The following is an 18,488-nucleotide window of genomic DNA, read 5'->3' on the forward strand; positions in this document are numbered from 1 at the left end:
CTAATTACAGAAATAATTAAAATGTTATATAGTAAATTTAGTCTCTTTCCAAATGAATAAGTAATATAGTCACATATTTCTTTTCTTGTATCTTACTATCTTGTTTCTTTATCATCCTGTATATAGCACATACACTTTTTTTGTTGATCCTGAGACACATCTTCTCACATTGTGACATTTCTGAATTAGGATACATATTACAGCTTCTCAGATTTAATTAAACCCAGAATGTAAATGGTTTTTTCTGTGGTTGGTTTTTGTTAGGTATACAGTGATGTTTATCCTCTGAAGGCTTCAAGAGACTCATGGTCTAAGCCATGGAAGCAAAATAAAATATTTAGCACTTATAATCTGGCTATGCCCCATTTATATTGTTTAGAAGGTATTCACTGATTCTGCCAGTATGTGGGGGATTAGACTATTTACTTACATCTCAAACTTAGAACACTTTTATTAACAGTTACAAAATATGAAAATAAGTGCACTCACTTCTCCTGTGGTTTTGTTTTTACCTTTCAAATTCACAGCAGTTATGTCCTTCAGTTATTTTGAGAAGTACTTCTTTGTTAATGCCTTTTCCCTAGGACATTCAGGTGTTGTTTGGAAATGGACTCTTTTTTTGTGCTTTAGTTTCTTCTTTTCTGTAGGAATAAAACATAAAATTTTAAATTCTATTTGCATTTCATATAGGTTTGGTGATTATTCGTGTACATTAAAATCCCGAGTTGCCCAAAGAATCCTCCGTTGGAAAATTATGTAACTGGGTACATGGGGGGATTACATGAATCTGATTACCAAGACTGTATCTTCAGGTCCCACTATATGTGAGGCCATTTTAACAATCACCTTTTCAGATATCCTGTTCTAATAGAAAAATATCTGTGCAAAAGGAGAAGTCATGCAAGAAATTATTACAAGTCCTCAGAGGCAAAGAATTCATGAATACATAATATCTGTGTTTTAGATTTGCTTTCATAAAACCAAGACAATTGGTATTCAGAGCCACTAAGGTTGCTGATGTTACTAAGTAATTTGGAAAATGTGATCATTGAATACAAAACAAATTTCCTAGCTCAGCTCTATGTTAAGTTTCAATTTAGTAGTTTATAGCATATTACCTTTCTTGCTGCTTAGTGTATGGTAATAATTTTGCAAATCAATTCTGAATACTTAAAAAGTCAAAATATTATATTGATTCATTTGGGTCAATTGATAAATTTAGTAACTGCATTGTTATACATTCGTCTAAATGTATTGGTTTGTAAGACATTGAAACCTCAGGAGAAGTTTTTAAACTTTTCCCACCTCCAGACATTCATGTTGAATTGGTTTGGGGAGCATCCTGAGCCTGGGATATTTTCAAATTTCCACCTGATTTTAACATTTGAGAATCACTGGTCTAAACTCTTCATTGTTTAATTCCCAATTGTTCCATAAGACCTTTGACAATTATGGGGCATATGATTTTGCTTTTTCTCCCCCCAAATTTGAACCTCCTGTAATTATAAAATTATAAATGGGTTCTTTCCCAGAATTAAACAATCACTAAAAGATAACTGACAGTTATATGATTTTTTTGGTATTTTAATATGTCCTCTTTAAAAAGTCTTCTGGAGAGCATGTATTAAGTTATTTGTTTAATACTCAAATTATCTGTAACTATATGGTATACTCAAGGGCTTTGGGAATTTTTTAAAAAAATTCTTTAACACTTTAAAAATAATCTGTTTTAAATCACTATGTATATGACTTAGGTATGTACTAAGAAATAACTTATCTTTTGTTTACAAGAAAGAAAAGCAAAAAGTTAATGGTCTTAGTTCTCAGGAGAAGTCTGGCATTTAGGGATGTGGCAGATGATCCCCCACTCTTTCCAACTGGCACCCCTGGCTGATCCCCATGTAGTCAAGTTACTGGTATTCTTGGCCAGCTCATGTCTATGCTACTCCTTCCAGAAGACACCCATGTGCTCCCAGCAATACTCAAGAGATTTGCCATCCCATAGCCACATAATAAAAGAGATCCACTTTATTCTAATCATCTCCTGGCTTGTCTGATTTTCACAGGGTGTGCACTTCAAGGTTCAGGGCTGAGTTTTATTCAACTTTGTCACTGCAACATCTGGTCTAGAGCCAGGCTGAGGGCACTCAATACTTTAGTGAAGCCATCACAGTGGTCATAAAGGAGGGCAGGATCTACAGGGCTGCAGTGATATCTTGTGTTCAGACAAGAACAGGAGCGGTTATTGCCCTGGAAGAGAAATACTTCGCTGGGAGAAGCCATTCAACAGGGAACATTCAAAGGTTAGATTACAGGTGGCTCAGAGATGATCAAGTAATACAAGGTTCAAATTTTATTCTTACCTTCCCCAGGAAGGTGGTAGATTTCAGGGATATAATGAGTAATTTATGGGTTTGATGTTTTAAAACTCCTGTTAATTATCACCAAATTATTTTATTACTGGGGACACGGAGGAGCAGAAGTTAAATTAAGAAGCAGAACTGAGATTCAAACCTACACCTTCCTGCCCCCAACCCTACACACCAGTGCCTCAGAAGCAGAGCTACATAGATCTATGGGAAGCCAGAAACTGCCTTCAGATCTCAGCTCCATCTCCAGTTTCTCAAGAGATCTTTCTCTTGATTCCTCAACCAGGTTTTCTCACTCTAGGTTCTTTCATACTTCTGCCCCACCTTCAGTACCCTCGGGATTTTATATGTATCTCTGCCATACCTGATGCTCCCACTGTACCAAGGTGGGCAAGTTACATCTTAAGGGTAATTCTGCTACAGTAGTAGAGATAAGCCATTGCTACAGAGATCTCATGACTGGCAAAACCAAAAAAAATATTTATTATCTGGCCTTTTACAGGAAAAGTTTGTCAACCTCTGTACTGGACTGTGAGTTCCATTTAGGTAGGGACTGTATTTGTTTATTTCACCATTGTAAACAAGATGTCTTAACGGTGCTTGGCATACAACAGGCCTCCATAAATACTTGTAAATATAGTTTAGCAACCGTAGTAACCTGTGATGTGAAAACTAAAAAACAGGAGAATTTTCAAGTATTTCTATATCCAATTATCAACATTTTATTGACTACAAATAGTATTGAATTTTAAAATCGAAATTCTGCCAGTCAATAACCTATTGACTAAAAATATATTTTCGATAAAATGTATATTTTTTCATAAAACTGACATTCTTTTCATTTTCAGTGAAAATTTTACTTTACCTGGATGGGTCATTGTTTAACAGTTTGCTCTCATTGTGTGGCTTAGAACAAAGAAGTCAGCCTTTATTTTCCCCTTCTCAGCCTATGTGATCCTTCGGGCTCACCAGCGGAGCTCACTGTGACCCTCTCTGAATAACCAGGGGTTGGCAACTTTTTCCTATTCAGTGCCAAATAGTGAATATTTTAGGCTTGTTGGGACACACAGCCTTTCTCGGGGAGTGTGGCTATGTGTCTATAAAATGTCTGGACACAGAAATTTGAATTTAATGTAGTTTTATGATGTCATGAAACATTATCATTCTTTTGGGTTCTTCCAATCATTTAAAGGTATAAAACCCACTCTTAGTTCTGGGCCCTATGAAAATAGGAGAAGGACTGGTTTGGTCCCAGGCTCTAGTATACTAACCCCTGTAGCAGACAATAGACTTGCCCAGGAATCTTCACAACATTCTTGACATCTAGAAAATGGGAAGCAACTGAGAATATGGGGAGAAGTTCAAAGCTAAATATCTCCAGGCTTTAATTTTGCTAGTTTTAGCAGTCTTAAATCTTACCTCAATGTCTGGGGTTTGGTGATGCTAATGTCAACTTGAAGACACATTTTGATTATGAGATATTCAGGTCATTGATATCTAAGTTCTTTTGTCCTTCCATCTACGTCATGTGTCCTAAGTTTTATATATATATATATATAATAGTAGTTTAAATTATAATTAAATTTTATATATGTAGTTTAGCTCTTTAAACTACTTGATCTACAGTGACTAGGCTGGCCAGGCCTAGCAAAGGAAATGCTAAGAGAAACAAAACCCACCAGGGATCCCTTATGCACTTGGACATAAAAAACATCCCCAGGATCCCCAAGGACCATTGGAACAGCTGATGGGTAGGTGACCCACAAAGTTCTGCACTGGGTGCTGAAACAGTGTTTCATGTTAAGCATGCCCCCAGAAAACAGGTTTTACCACATGCTGCTTTTAATCCTATCACTTTCTCTCATTCTATTTTTATCCCATTTCATTTTCTAAAGGCTACTTTTAAGACAGTGTATTTAGTGGTTAAGCTCCTTAAAGTCAAACCTGAATAACCTCATAGAGCTCTACAGTTGCCAGATGATGTTATTTTCATTCATCATCCCATCTCTCCTCTATATTCTGTTCTTCCTTCTCCCCAACTTGCTGCACCCATGTCCCACCTTTCCAGGTATCTCTGCCCCTGGGACTCTTAGATTGTGCCGGTACTAGGCTTCAACTCCATTTCCAACAGCAGCTCTAATTGGGACAGAGCTTTGGGGCCTGCAGGGCTTGAAGATGAATCTGATACACCACTGGAGAGACTGGGCTGCTTGCTTAGAGGCAACTAAACATGTTAAAGCCTCAGAAGCCCCTGAAGCCATCACTAGGTTTTTCAGAGGAGCCAACAATTACAGTTTTCAGTGCTAAATTGAGTTCAGGAAGAAAAAGGAAAATTATTTTCAATTTCTTTTGTTTAAGAAGACAAGGATGTATATAATAAGTTTATAAAGAACTTCTCTGAAAAATATTTTTTAAGAGTGTTTTTAAAAAAATCACAAGGAAGTAAAGATTCAGTTATCTAGAATGTTCTTTTGTGTGGAAGGAGAATTGGCAAATATTTCTATACTACTGCATTCAACCTGTAAGCTAGTATCAATGTTCAATTGGGTATTTGTGACATTATTGGGGATGAGTTTACTTGGCTCTCTTGCTTGCCTCTTTTGATGGAGTTACCAGATATAGTAAAAGATCTCTAGAAACACCAAACTGTTGCTTACTGATAAAGTCTGTTGGTAATTCCTGGTTCATAAGAGAACGCAGTTTTTCAAGATTCCTTTGTAGCCAAGAATTGATGAGCTCAATTTTTTGATCTCTGTCTTGCAGTCTCTTCATTAGATTTTCTATTTCCTGCAAGATCTCTTCACTGTTCTGCACCAGTTCCTTAAATGAGATAATAGCATTTGGGGGTATGTGAATATAAATTGCAACAAAATAAATAAAAACACATCCTGAATGGACTCTGTCCAAAACAAAAGGATTATACATGCAGAGTGCAATATGGGTGTGTGTGTAGACAGCTGATTCACAAAATTCTGTGAAAGAGCTCAGAGAAATGGTTTCTCAAATGAGAAAATTTAATGGAATGCTTACAGAGCTTGGAATTTTTAGTGGCAGTGGTGGCATTAAAAAAATCAGTATAGATTGTTTCTAATCTGTGAGGTGAACAGAGAGCCTACATCCTGGGAGCAAATCTTTACCCCTCACACATCAGATAGAGCACTGATCTCTATGTATATAAAGAACTCAAAAAGCTAAGCACCAAACAAACAAATAACCCAATAAATAAATGGGCCAAGCACATGAACAGACACTTCTCAGAAGAGGATATACAGTCAATCAACAAATATATGAAAAATTGTTCATCATCTCTAGCAATTACAGAAATGCAAATCAAAACCACTCTAATATTTCATCTCACTCTAGTCAGAATGGCAGCTATTATGAAGACAAACAACAATAAGTGTTGGCAAGGATGTGGGGGAAAAGGTACACTCAGATGCTGCTGGTGGGACTGCAAATTGGTGCAGCCAAGATGGAAAGCAGTATGGAGATTTTGGAATTGGGAATGGAACCATCATTTGACCCAGCTATCCCTCTCTTCAGTCTATACCCAAAGGACTTAAAAACAGCACACTACAGGGACTGCACAATCATGCTTATAGAAGCATAATTCACAAGAGCTACACTGTGGAACTAACCTAGATGCCCTTTAATAGATGAATGGATAAAAAATAAATGTGGCATAAATACACAATGGAATATTACTCAGCAATAAAAGAGAATAAAATCATGGCGTTTGCAGGTAAATGGATGGAGTTAGAGAAGATAATGCTAAGTGAAATTAGCCAACCAAATGCCAAATGTTTTCTCTGATACAAGGAGGCTGATTCATAGTGGGGTAGGGAGGGGGAGCATGGGAGGAATAGACGAACTCTAGATAGGGCAGAAGAGTTGGAGGGGAAGGGAGGTAGTATAGGATTAGAAATGATGGTGAAATGTGAAGGACATTATTATCCAAAGTACATGTATAAGGACATGAATTGGTGTGAATATACTTTGTATACAACCAGAGATATGAAAAATTGTGCTCTATATGTGTAATATGAATTGTAATATATTCTGCTGTCAATATAAACAAAAGCAATTAATATTTTTTTAAAAAAAATTCAGTATAGAACTGCAGAGGAGGTAAAGTTTAAGATAAAAACTATAGAATCAGACAGAATCTGAGTTTTAAACTCCACCCCATTCATGATTTGGTCTTGAGCAAGTTACTTCAACTCACTCTATAGCTTCATCTCAAAAAGGCACCATCAATACTTTACCCAGTGTTTTAAGGGTTAAACAAGGATTTTTATGTCAACTTTAAGTGTTTAGAAAGGGGCAGAGCCTGGATTTAAATTCCAGCCTACTTGCCACTAAAGTGGGGAGGGGTAGAGGTGTCACATAACTAGTAAAACATGAAGAGTGATGGAACTCAGAACAGACAACTTTGTCCTCAAATAAAATGTGCTCAATTTGAGCTTGCAAGATAAAGAGAGGAAAAAAGAAGGAAGGAAAGAGAAGAGAGGAGAGGGGAGGAGGAAAGAAGGAAAGAAAAATCTTCTCTATAACTGGGTGGTCGTTTAGGAAGAAAGTAAGGATTAAGATTTCATGGTGACATGTTGGCACAATGGATCCATTTTGGGATGTGATGGTCACACCAGCTCTATCACTGCCCTGTAATCTTTCTAGACACACATACACGTATGCACACACATACACCTTTATTACATAAGTGAACATTTTTGTGAATCTATGTTACTATGGAGGCAATACCAAAAAAAATGCTTACCTTAACTAGGGCCTGAAATTCAGCCCACAAGTCTACATAATGTGCTGAAATAGATTAAAAATTACAATGATTACTGAAACAATTTGAACCTTTTAATAAAATTAAAGTTGTTGTTTTTGTTTTTCAAAAAGTATTTCTATCTAAAATTCTCTATGTCCAAAATGATAGAATAACTGGATCAGACTTGCTCTGCTACTGGCTTTAAAAGACCACAGTGCAAGCAGGGGAAGGCAGTTTTAAATACGGATACAAAATGCGACACCAAGATTAGCAAACTGAATTCAGCAACAGATAAAATCAATAAAAGCCTTTGAACAAGTGGACTTTATTCCAGGAATGGGAAATTGATTTAGTAATTAGATCTCAATGGAGGCAATTTTCTCCATGAACAGCATAGCCTGAAAAATACCACGTGGGCCTCTCAGGAGCCATCTGGGCTGTGGAGGCTGGTCACATGAGCACTGTATATCTGTATGACAGACCCCTTAATAGACACCCTGGATAGCACAGTTCAAGTAAGCCTCCTTGGTTGGCAACACTTTGTGTGTGTGGTCACACATTGCTGCTAGAGAAACAAAGTGCATTCAGACAATGCCACTGGGAGAGGACACTGGAAACTTGTACCTGTTTCCCTCCATATCCTGCCCTGCATGCTTTTTTCCTTTGCTGATTTCACAGTGTGCTTTTTATTGTAATAACTATAACAGCCTCCGAGTTCTGTGGATCTATCTAACTAACCATTAGCCTGATGGTGGTCCTGGGGACAGCTAACCCCCAAGCTGCAAATTGCTAACATATTAAACTAAAAGCTGCGAAGTTGCTGGAAGAAATTAAAGACCTAAATAAATGGAGATATATACTCTGCTCTTCAATCAGAAGACATGATTTTGTTAAGATATCAATTCTCCTAATATTGATGTACATATTCAACACAAATCCAAGATCCCAGCAGGTTTCTGGGTGTGTTTGTGTATAGGACAATGAATCAATTTCAAAACTTCTATGGAAGGACTTAAAATAGTCAAAATAGTTTTAAAAGAGAAGCACAAAGGTGAACTTATATAATACCCGCTTTCTAGACTGTATATGAAGCTATCATAATCTGGATAGTGTGGTATTGATACAACGTTAGACATTTAGAATAAAGGAACAGACCCATAAAACTGATATTTGAAAAAGCAAGTAGGTTAGTATAGCAGTGAAAGGATATTCTTAAAAAAAAAAAAGATGCTGAAACAACTGGATAAACATCAGAGAAAACAATTAAGTCTTTATGTGTGTGTGTGTGTGTAGTTGTAGTTGGACACAATACCTTTATTTACTTATTTATTTTTATGTGGTACTGAGGATCAAACCCGGTGCCTGGCATGTGCTAGGTGAGCACTCTACCACTGAGCCACAAACCCAGCCCTGAAAACAATGAAATTTAACCCGTGCTTCATAGCATATGAAAAATATTCACTTGAAATATGAGCCAGAGATCTAGACATCAAGGCTAAAACTAAAACTTGGTGAGAGAAAAATCTTCAAGATCTTGGGGCAGGCAAAAATGTTTTACACAGGCACAAAAAGCATTAATCCTAAAAGACTTGAATAGACACATAGCAGACTGCAGTTTCCAAATATGGCCCCACAATACATTCCATTCCGGAAACCTGCTTGCTCCCAGTGAGGGGTGGTATTGGGGCCCTTCTCCCTTGTACTGGGTAACTGCCTTAACCCTTAGAGTAATGTGGCAGTGACACTCTGATTTCTGAGGCTAAGTCATAAAACTTCTACTTTGTCTTTTGGGATGTTTGCTTTGAGCCAAGCAGCTACATGCAGAGGCCACAAGGAGGTGTTTTGGCCAACTGGAGATCCACTAAGGTTTAGTTGAGAGCCAGCATAAACTGCAGACACAGGAATGAGTGGGTCCTTAGATGATGCCAGTTCCCCACCGCAGCCCTAGAGCTGCCCCAGCTAATGTTTGTAGAGCAGACATCAGTGGTCTCCAAGCTCCAATCACATTGCCAATTTGTGAGTGAAGTAACGATCTGTTTTAAGCCATTAGGTCTGTGATACTTGTTATGCTGCAAAATAACTGGTTGGTTCAAGACACTTCACAAAAGATGACACTAAAATGGCCCCAAATACACATGAAATGATGATATTTGACAATATTTCTCATAAGGAAAAGCAAATTAAAACCAAAATAAAGTACCATTCCATATGTATTTAAATGGTTAAAATGTGAGCACTTTAAAGTGTTCTGTAAATTTTAAGTAACAGGAATTCTTCCAGATCACTAGTGAAATGAAAAATCGGTACAATCATTTTGTACTTTAAGAAAATTGGCAGTTTCTTAAAAGGCAATCATATGTTAAACATAATCCAGCAATTCCACTTCTAGGTATTTACCCAAGAGAGAAAAAAACATATTCACAAAAATACTTATCATCAAATGTTCACAGCTACTTCATTAATAATTACTCCAAACTGAGTGTCCTTTAATTGGTGGATGAATAAACAAACTATGGTATAGCTATACAAAGAAATAATAACATACAGCTATAAAGAAAAGCAAACTAATGAGACAAGGAAAAATGTGAACAAATCTTAAAAAACATTTCGTTTGGTCCAAGGACCTCAGTACAAATGTGTGAAAACTATTATTTCATTTATTATTACTGTTAGAAAGCAGATCAATGGTTCCCAGGAATTGGAGGTGGGAGTGGGAGATGGAACATAAAGAGACAGCAAGGAAAATGTTGCAATGATGAAAATCTCTATTTCTCACTATGGAGGTAGTGGTGACAGTTATGTACATTTGCCAAAATTCATTACACTTAAAAATAGGTGCACTTTATTATAAGCAAACTATTAAAATAAATTTCAGCGTAACAAAACCGTTATGTGCAAGGCGTACCCATGACACATTACTTACTGTGCTCAGCTATCAGTTGCCACGATGCGTCACTTAAGTCGTGTATAAGGGCTTCTTGGCCTTTTCTGTATTTCTCTACATTGATCTTCATATATAAAATATACTGGAAATGAAAGGCATGTGATTGTTTTTAGAAGTTTAGTTGCTGTGGATTAAATATCCATTTAGTCATTCAGTAAACACGTATTGATTCCTCTGTGCCACCAACTGTCCTATGTGTGAGGTGACAGTGGTGAACGAGCTTTTCCAAGCTTCCATCTGTGGAGAAATCCTGCTTCCTATTAAGTATTTCAGCATGCGATAAACATGGTGTTCTGAATATAATTTTCCAAAATAAGAAATTAAAAGATGTTCTGTCTGAATGCATCATGTACACACACACACACACACACACACACACACACACACACACAGTTCCTTATGCAAAATGTATGGGCAGCTTAAGTCACAAATAAGTAATTATTGAGGTATGAGACCCCATGGAATTGCCCACTTGATCGAGAGGTTTCGTTAGATAATGTGATGGTGGTGGTAGTAGTCAGGGTAATAAGATCATGGATTTCTGTTCTGATCACCCAATGATCAGAAGTTTAAAAATCTAACATCTCTAGGAATTCTAAAGATGTGGGCTTTGGGATAAATATTTGGCACTAGCCCAGTTTACCCAGAGAGAAACAGGCAAGTACTATAAATTATGGATAAAACTCTTAGTACTGAGAGCCATAGAAGGGGTGCACATGAAACTGTTGCATAGAAATGTTTATAACCACGGATTAGAGTCTACTTATGTATATTTGATCTTGTGTCACTCCTAGCATGGCTTGCCTGCGTATAGTAAACTAAAGTGAAAGGAACCTTAAGCCAAGTCCCAGGTATTATTTTTGCCTCTCTTTGAGCCTGGATGATTGTCAGCCTGGTTCAGCTGGACTTTCCTGTTTCTCTCAGAGCTCTCTGACTATCCTCTCTTGGTCTCCTTTGATCTCCTCTTCCACAGTTTGTGCCTTCCAAATTGATTTCCTATACATAGCTCACTGATTTCATTCAACACACTGTCCCTGAAGAGATCTTCCATATATAAATCCTACCTCTGTGCTAATGACACTCAGAGAGACTTCTCCCCTGAGCTCCTAACTTGGTGTGATTAGGTGCTCTTACTCTACAGCACTATCTGGACCCTGTCCACACTGTTGCACTTAACATATGAATTGTATTCACTTATATATGCATCTCTTCAGCTAGACTATGAGCTCCCAAAGGGTAGAATCTTACTCATTCACTATGCTTTGCCAAGTGCTTGGGACTCAGTGGATATTTAAAGTTAAGGGACATGGTCAGCAAAGCAGAGAGTGGTGAGTGAATAAGACAGCTCATCCTGGCCTTGTAGATGCTATTGAACCAAAACACAGAATCTAATCATATCAATCTTTCATATAGGCATCATTTGGTCACTTATTGACAAAATACCAATAACAGTCCCAATTCTTTTAATGAATAATTGATATCATTTTGATAGCCAGAGAGTCTAATTGAATACTTCTATGGGTGGATGAAATGCCTGATGAGTTTGTTTCAAAGGCTAGAAGAACAGGGGCACGTTGCGTGTGTGTGGTTATTGGTACATATTTTGGCTCTTTGAAGCACAAGTACCCTTTCAAAGTACATTAGTACTTATTATGCTATTTTAATTCACCAAGAAAACATAAAGTACATGGTCGGATAACTATTGTGAAGGAATTTCCCAATGCCATTGCACTAGACATTGGTGGGCCACTTTCCCTAACCATCTTTCTGCTGTAGGACTGAGTGCTTTGTATTTTGTTTTGGCTATTAAATTTTTTAAAAAATGTAGAGCCTCCATTTTCTCATCTATAAAAGGGACATAATATATCATCTGCTTTATGTGGTTATTGTGAACATCAAATGAGACTGAATCCCTCTAACATGCAAGGCATTGTGCAAAACACTTGGGGAATTTGGTATAGACTCTGATCTTGAAGGTCATTATGGCTTAATAAAAAATGCATTTCTTGGGGCTGGAGATATAGCTCAGATGGTAGAGTGCCTTCCTTGAATGCACAAGGCCCTGTATTCAATCCCCAGCACCACGAAAACAGAAAAAAAAAAATGCATTTCTTTTGCACTGTCAGTTTACAGGGAGTAACATTTATTAGGAGTTATTCCTATTTTAAAAGGATGAAAATGATGCCCACAAGTTAGGTGACCTGCCCCAAATCAGTTTCACCAGAGAATGACAAACTCTAATCCAGGTCATCAAATTAGAGAAAATTATTGTTTTGTTACACAATATGAAATACGAAAATCTATGCACTTTAAAATATATTTATGTATACACTATATATATAGATAATATATTCAGTCATTCATTATATGCACCAATTAGAGGTATTCAAATTCAGTGGCATATATCTAAGTTTTAGGCATAATATTTTAACACATTAAAATAAGCAAATCGAGTATAAATGAGTAAAACTTGATCTTTTGAGATTGAGACTTTAATTTTAGGGGTCAGATAAACAAATTCATTTGCTATAAAAGAGTTATAATCAATATGAAACAGACAACTTAATTTTTAAAAATGGGAGAAAAATACTCAAATGGCTGCTTCTTTGAGGAGCTATCCAAGTGGCTAGTAACATATGAATGGTGCTCTATTATTCATCAGGAAAATGAAAATTAGCCTGACTTTGCCACACATCCAACAAAATGGTTAAACTGAAAAAGATAAGGGGTTGGGAGATAGCTTAGTTGTAGAAGACTGGCCTAGCATGCATGAGACCCTAGGTTCAATCCCCTGCACACACACATATGCATGTGCGCGTGCGCGCACGCGCGCGCGCGCGCACACACACACACACACACACACACACACACACAAGTGGGAAACGATCCTTCTAAACACATGAAAGAAAGAAAGAGAGATGGTTTTAGTGAGACTGTAGAACAACTGGTGCTGTTATGCATTGCTGGTAAGAGGGGCAATTGGTGCAAAGCTCTTGAGAGATCACCAATCAGTAGTAAAGTGGATGATGTGTGTCCTTATGACCCTGAAATTTCACATGAGATTCATACCCAACAGAAACATGTACATAAGTTCACCAAGAAAAAAAAAAGATACTTAGATGTACATAGTAACACTCTCTGTAATGGCCCAAAGTCAGCAACTCTCCAAACCCCCATCCACAATAGAGCATGTAAATATGGTACAGTCATAGAATGGAATACTACACAGAACTAACCACACTCAACAATAAGGACGAACCTCACAAACACCAGATGAGCAAAAGAGTGTATACTGTTTCATTCTAAGCATCAAATGTTCAAGATCAGGCAAAGCTTGTCACTGGTATTAGAGGCCAATAGTGTTACTCTTGTGGAGAGGGGATTGGTGACTAGAAGGATGTAGAAAATACCTGGATACTGTTAATTCGTTGTTCTAAGAGTTATCTTCTTTTCTCACACAAGTATTATTGATCTGAAGCCAAAAGCAATCGAAAACCATTATACAAAATGAGGTACTCTTGAACTTACCCTTTTTAATTTTTCATTTTCCACGAGCAAAAGGTTTGCTTTTTGATCATTTATAAAGATTTCATTTTCTAACTTCTTTAGAATTTCAAAATGATCATTGACTTTCTTGCTTTCAAGATCTAGTAATTCTTTTAGTTCTTGCTTAATTTTCTCCTGCTCAAACATAAACACAATTATCTCACAGAGTTCAAAGAATAGGACACAAGAAAACTGGCCTACATAGATTATAGTCAGAGCTTGACTCTAAATTAATTCCTGAAGCTGAGACTATAAACATTTTTTCCTAGAAAAACTTACGGACTCTAAAGCTGACTGGTTAAAATTTATTCATGGACTTTGAGAAGGGGGTCACATTTAAAACCTCCAGACATGGAGACAACTTTGCAAATAGTAAATACTTTGATGTATGAACAACTGCCTGGCCAAAAAAAAAAAAAAGGGGGGGGATTTATTGAGGTTTTAACAAAGAATTTAATATTTCTTAAAGGAAAAAGATTATTACTTTATGGATTTTTAAAAATTATTTACTGAATTCTGAATTCTCTAGTCAGTGCTCAGTTGTTATACTGCTACAAATCACCTGGTCAATCATCACCAAAGACATCTAATTAAAAAAAGAGAACTGTTTTTATATGAGACTTATAATTGTCTCCTTCATAATCTCTTTATAACATATTACAAGTTACTTTTGGGAGGGTGGTAACTGGGGATTTAACTCAGGGGCACTTGACCACTGAGCTACATCCCCAGCCCTACTTTGTATTTTATTTAGAGACAGGGTCTCACTGAGTTTCTTAGCACCTCAAAGTTGCTGAGGCTGGCTTTGAACTCTCAATCCTCCTGTCTCAGCCTCCTGAGTTTCTGGGATTACAGGCATGCACCACCATGCCTGACACGTTACCTTTTGATATCAGTGCACCTCAAAGAACAGGATGTTTCTAATTAACTGAATTTATGCACATAACTTATCACAAATTATTAATTATAAATTTTAAGCAAGTAGTAAACTTCTCTTTGCCTGTTCCTATTTCATCCACCCCCATAAAACCTCTGCCAATTCATCTTTAAAAAGCATTATCTTTCTTTACATTATCAAGAAGAAAACTGGATTTTCCTCTCCTGTTGGTGGTTCTTAGTTGTATCTCTCTCTCACACACACATATGTGTGAGCCTGCATGTGCATGCATGTGTGGATGTATGACCACAATATGTTCCAAATTTAAAAACATTGGCATTGGCCAGGCATGATGGTCCACACTTGTAACCCCAGTGGCTCAGGAGGGTAAGGCAGGAGGATCACAAGTTCAAAGCCAGCCTCAGATTCTTAGTGAGACCCTACAAAACTTGGTGAGATCCTGTCTCAAAATAAAAAATAAAAAGGGCTGGGGATGTAGCTCACTGGTAATGTGCCCCTGGGTTCAATCCCTGGTACCAAATATAAAAACAAAAACAAAATTTAAAAAAATAGCATTGAAACAGTAAGTTTAATAAATGTGGATTTCAGGGTACCAGGTACTTTCAAGGTAACAGGTAAATATGCTGCTTGCATATGCCAGAATTGTAAAAAAATAAAGAAGAATGAATACCCTTTACCGTATTATCTAAGTATTTTGAAAATTCTCTTGCCAACTTAGTAATGCTACTGCACATTATCTTCTCCTCCTGCTGTTGAGCTATTAAAAAAGAGAAAGAGAGAATAACTACCCACAATGGTCTTTAGTTAACTAACATCAATCAAAGTAAGGCATGTACCCAGTTTAGAAAGTCAAATTCTAAAGTATTACCATAATTGAAATCAGCCATCAGGCGCTCCCAAAGCTCACTCTTCAGAATCTAACATTTTAAAAACTCTTTTTATGTCATTTCTTCCTGCTCAAACACTTTTCTTTAAAAATATGCTTATCAGAATTTATTGATTTACAGTTTTAAGGCATTTTCTGTTTCTTAAAGGGGGTACATAATATGTAATATTTTCACACCCACAAACCCCATCTGCACCCACCATACCACCATTTCCTCCTTCTACTCTCCCCATGAAATCATGTTTTTTATTTAAACAAAGTTTAATTGTTTAGATCATATGATTCATCAATGAACCAAGCTTTATAGTATGATTTCATTTTCTCTCTTTTGTTTTTCCTGGAGTTAAAAAATGCCTCAATTTGAAAAAAAAATATTTTGTTTAGTGTTCCATGTATGTATCCTTAACTAATACCAAAATCTACAAGGGATTTTTCTGCATATGTCATTAAACACACAAACAAATCTATCAGTTTCATATCTTTTCCTCCCACACTGCCCCTCTGACATGCCTTCCAGAGACTTCTTTTCCTTAGGCCTGCTTTACAGCTGACCTCCTCTTCCCCCCTTTGCGTTTTCCTTTTCTCTTCCTCCTATTTCCTAAATCTCGTATCATTCACTTTTTCCTGTTTTATTCCCTGAACTTGTTGAAGCAAATTATTTCCTAGCTCCAAGAGAAAGACTAAATGAGAAAAAATGTTTTGAGATATTATACATTGATGTCTGTATTCTGTATCTATACTTCATTGATAGTGTGGGTGGTTATCTAATGTTGAAAATTCTATTTCCTCAGAATTTCAAAGTTTTCTAACTTCTAGTATAATCGTGCTAGTAAGAGGTATGAAACCATTCTGGTTGATAACCTTTGTATGAGATCTACTTTTACTCTCTAAAAATCTTTAGGATGTTCTCTTTCTCATTTTATCCCTGAAATTCCACAGTAATGTGACTTAATGTACTTTTATAAATTGGGAGATTTGATGGGACCTTTTGAAGTTGGAAACTCATATTATTTTTCATTTTTTAAAAATATTTATTTTTTAGTTGAACACAACATTTTTATTTTATTTATTTTTATGTGGTGATGAGGAATAGTTAAACCTCCAAGTCAAATCTCCTCTTTGTGCAACTGACTGACTGAGTCCTCCTCCTCATGCTTGCAAAGAAATTGGACCAGATGTTTCCAAACTGCAACATCAGGTAGGGCTGAGGGCAGAAGACAGCCCTGTACTCAGATCCCCTTCCACAGCTCAGCTGTGGCAGTTTCATGCTAAGAAACAGAAAAGTTTTTCTATAGAGTCAAATACAATAAAATATTACTAGAACCCAGGGCCTTGCACTTGCTAGGTGAGCACTCTACCTCTGAGCCAGTCCCTTATTTTTCATTTTTGAGAAATTTTTGATATTTTAAGAAATGATTTCATCCTTTACATTTTTCTTGTTCTCATTTTCTAGCCTCTTTGTTAATTAAATATTTAATATTTCAGAATAATCTTTTAATTTTCTTATCCTTTTCAACCTTCCTTGTGTCTTGATTTGTCATTCTTTTTAGAGATAGTTCCTTAAATTTTCCTATAATCTTTCTATGGAATTTAAAAATATTACCTATTACAGTTTTAATTTCTAAACATTTTTTATACTTTCTGTTATTTTAGCATTCTTTTTCTTTTTCAGAAATGTGATAACTTTCTTTGTCTAAGAATATATTCATATGCTCTTTGCCTTGTTTATGTTTTCACCAAGCTCTCTGTTTCTGTCTTCAGTTTCTGCTTTACCTCTGGATTCTTCAGGTTTTTGGGGATCTTTGTCCAATCTTTTTTAAGAGTGAGACACTAAAAGATTTGCCTGCTTGTGGGCTTCAGGGAGCAGTGATCAGGAAGACCCAGTCATTTTTGGAGGGCTTCTCAAATGCTAGTATCACTTGCGGGGCTTCTCTCTGAATTGTTCAGTTACCTTCCAGAAAGACTCCTTCATCAGGATGGGGTAAGAGTTGAGAGGAGTAATCCTGTTCTCTTTTTATTAAAAACTATTTAAATTTAGGATTTAGTAATTCACTATATGTTGTTTCTCTCCAAACTTAGTAAAGGTAGAATCAATTACTTTAAATACTAATATGGGGAATTTTTTCTTTTTCTTACATAAGTTTGTATCTTTATGTTGAATTTTCACACAGTGTTCTGTTTCTTAACATGAAACTGCCACAGCGGGCTGGCAGCATTCACCAAGCTGAGCTGTGGAAGGGGATCTGGGTACAGGGCTGTCTTCTGCCCTCAGCCCTACCTTATGTTGCAGTTTAGAAACATCTGGTCCAATTTCTTTGCAAGCATGAGGAGGAGGACTCAGTCAGTCAATTGCACAAAGAGGATATTTGACTTGGAGGTCTAACTACTCCTTATAAAGACTTCCTTCCAACAAGTCTCATGGCTCATCTTGGTCTTCACAGTAATAGAATTAGGCCAGTGCCTGTGACTTCCTACATTCAGCAGAGAGAATATTTTTCTTCATGGGGTCCTTTCCCTGTAGGCACTTGCTATTCATATTTCTCTTTCCATTAATAACTTTTTTTTTATCCAATTTCACTTTCCCAGAAATTATTGATATTTATTATCAGATAATATATAAATGAATAATCACCAGATAATAAACACTGGCCACAATGTCTTGATATTTTTGGAATTTGCCACAGCCCGGCTGGCTGCAAAATAACCAGGGGGTGACGAACAACTTGTGTAGATTGATACAGCAGGAGTGGGAGCCCTTTATTGTAGGACAACAGAGGTATTTATACATTCCACACAGCTTATCTAATTAACATAAACTCGATACAGCAGTCAACCAATAAGGAATCTCCACACTTAATGGCTCGCTGACGTTACTTCATAAACCACTCCCTCTGGCAAAATGCCAGGCGCCATCCAGACTTGTTTACAGACTCTAACAGGAATTATATAATTATATATATATATTTTTGATTTTTAAAATTTATTTGTTCTAATCATTTATGCGTGACAGCAGAATGCTCTTGATTCACTGTACACAAATGGAGCACAATTTTTCACTTCTCTGACTGTAT

At 36.6% G+C, this 18,488-nt stretch overlaps 1 protein-coding gene across 1 annotated transcript in view; it reads right to left on the bottom strand.

Moving 5' to 3' along the window:
- Positions 1-543: 543 nt before the first annotated feature.
- CCDC175 (coiled-coil domain containing 175) overlaps positions 544-18,488 on the bottom strand; it is a gene marked incomplete at both ends in the record, with an annotated part of 75,086 nt that continues 57,141 nt past the window's right edge. Inside the window, 6 exons of the mRNA XM_081291390.1 lie at positions 544-641; positions 5,027-5,189; positions 7,144-7,187; positions 10,067-10,169; positions 13,616-13,768; positions 15,209-15,288. Coding sequence (XP_081147516.1) covers positions 544-641; positions 5,027-5,189; positions 7,144-7,187; positions 10,067-10,169; positions 13,616-13,768; positions 15,209-15,288 — 641 coding nt within the window. The remainder of the gene's footprint in view (positions 642-5,026; positions 5,190-7,143; positions 7,188-10,066; positions 10,170-13,615; positions 13,769-15,208; positions 15,289-18,488) is intronic.

The sequence above is a fragment of the Spermophilus citellus genome (assembly GCF_964194105.1).
Source record: "Spermophilus citellus genome assembly, chromosome: 4".
In the NCBI taxonomy this organism is placed as follows: domain Eukaryota; kingdom Metazoa; phylum Chordata; class Mammalia; order Rodentia; family Sciuridae; genus Spermophilus; species Spermophilus citellus.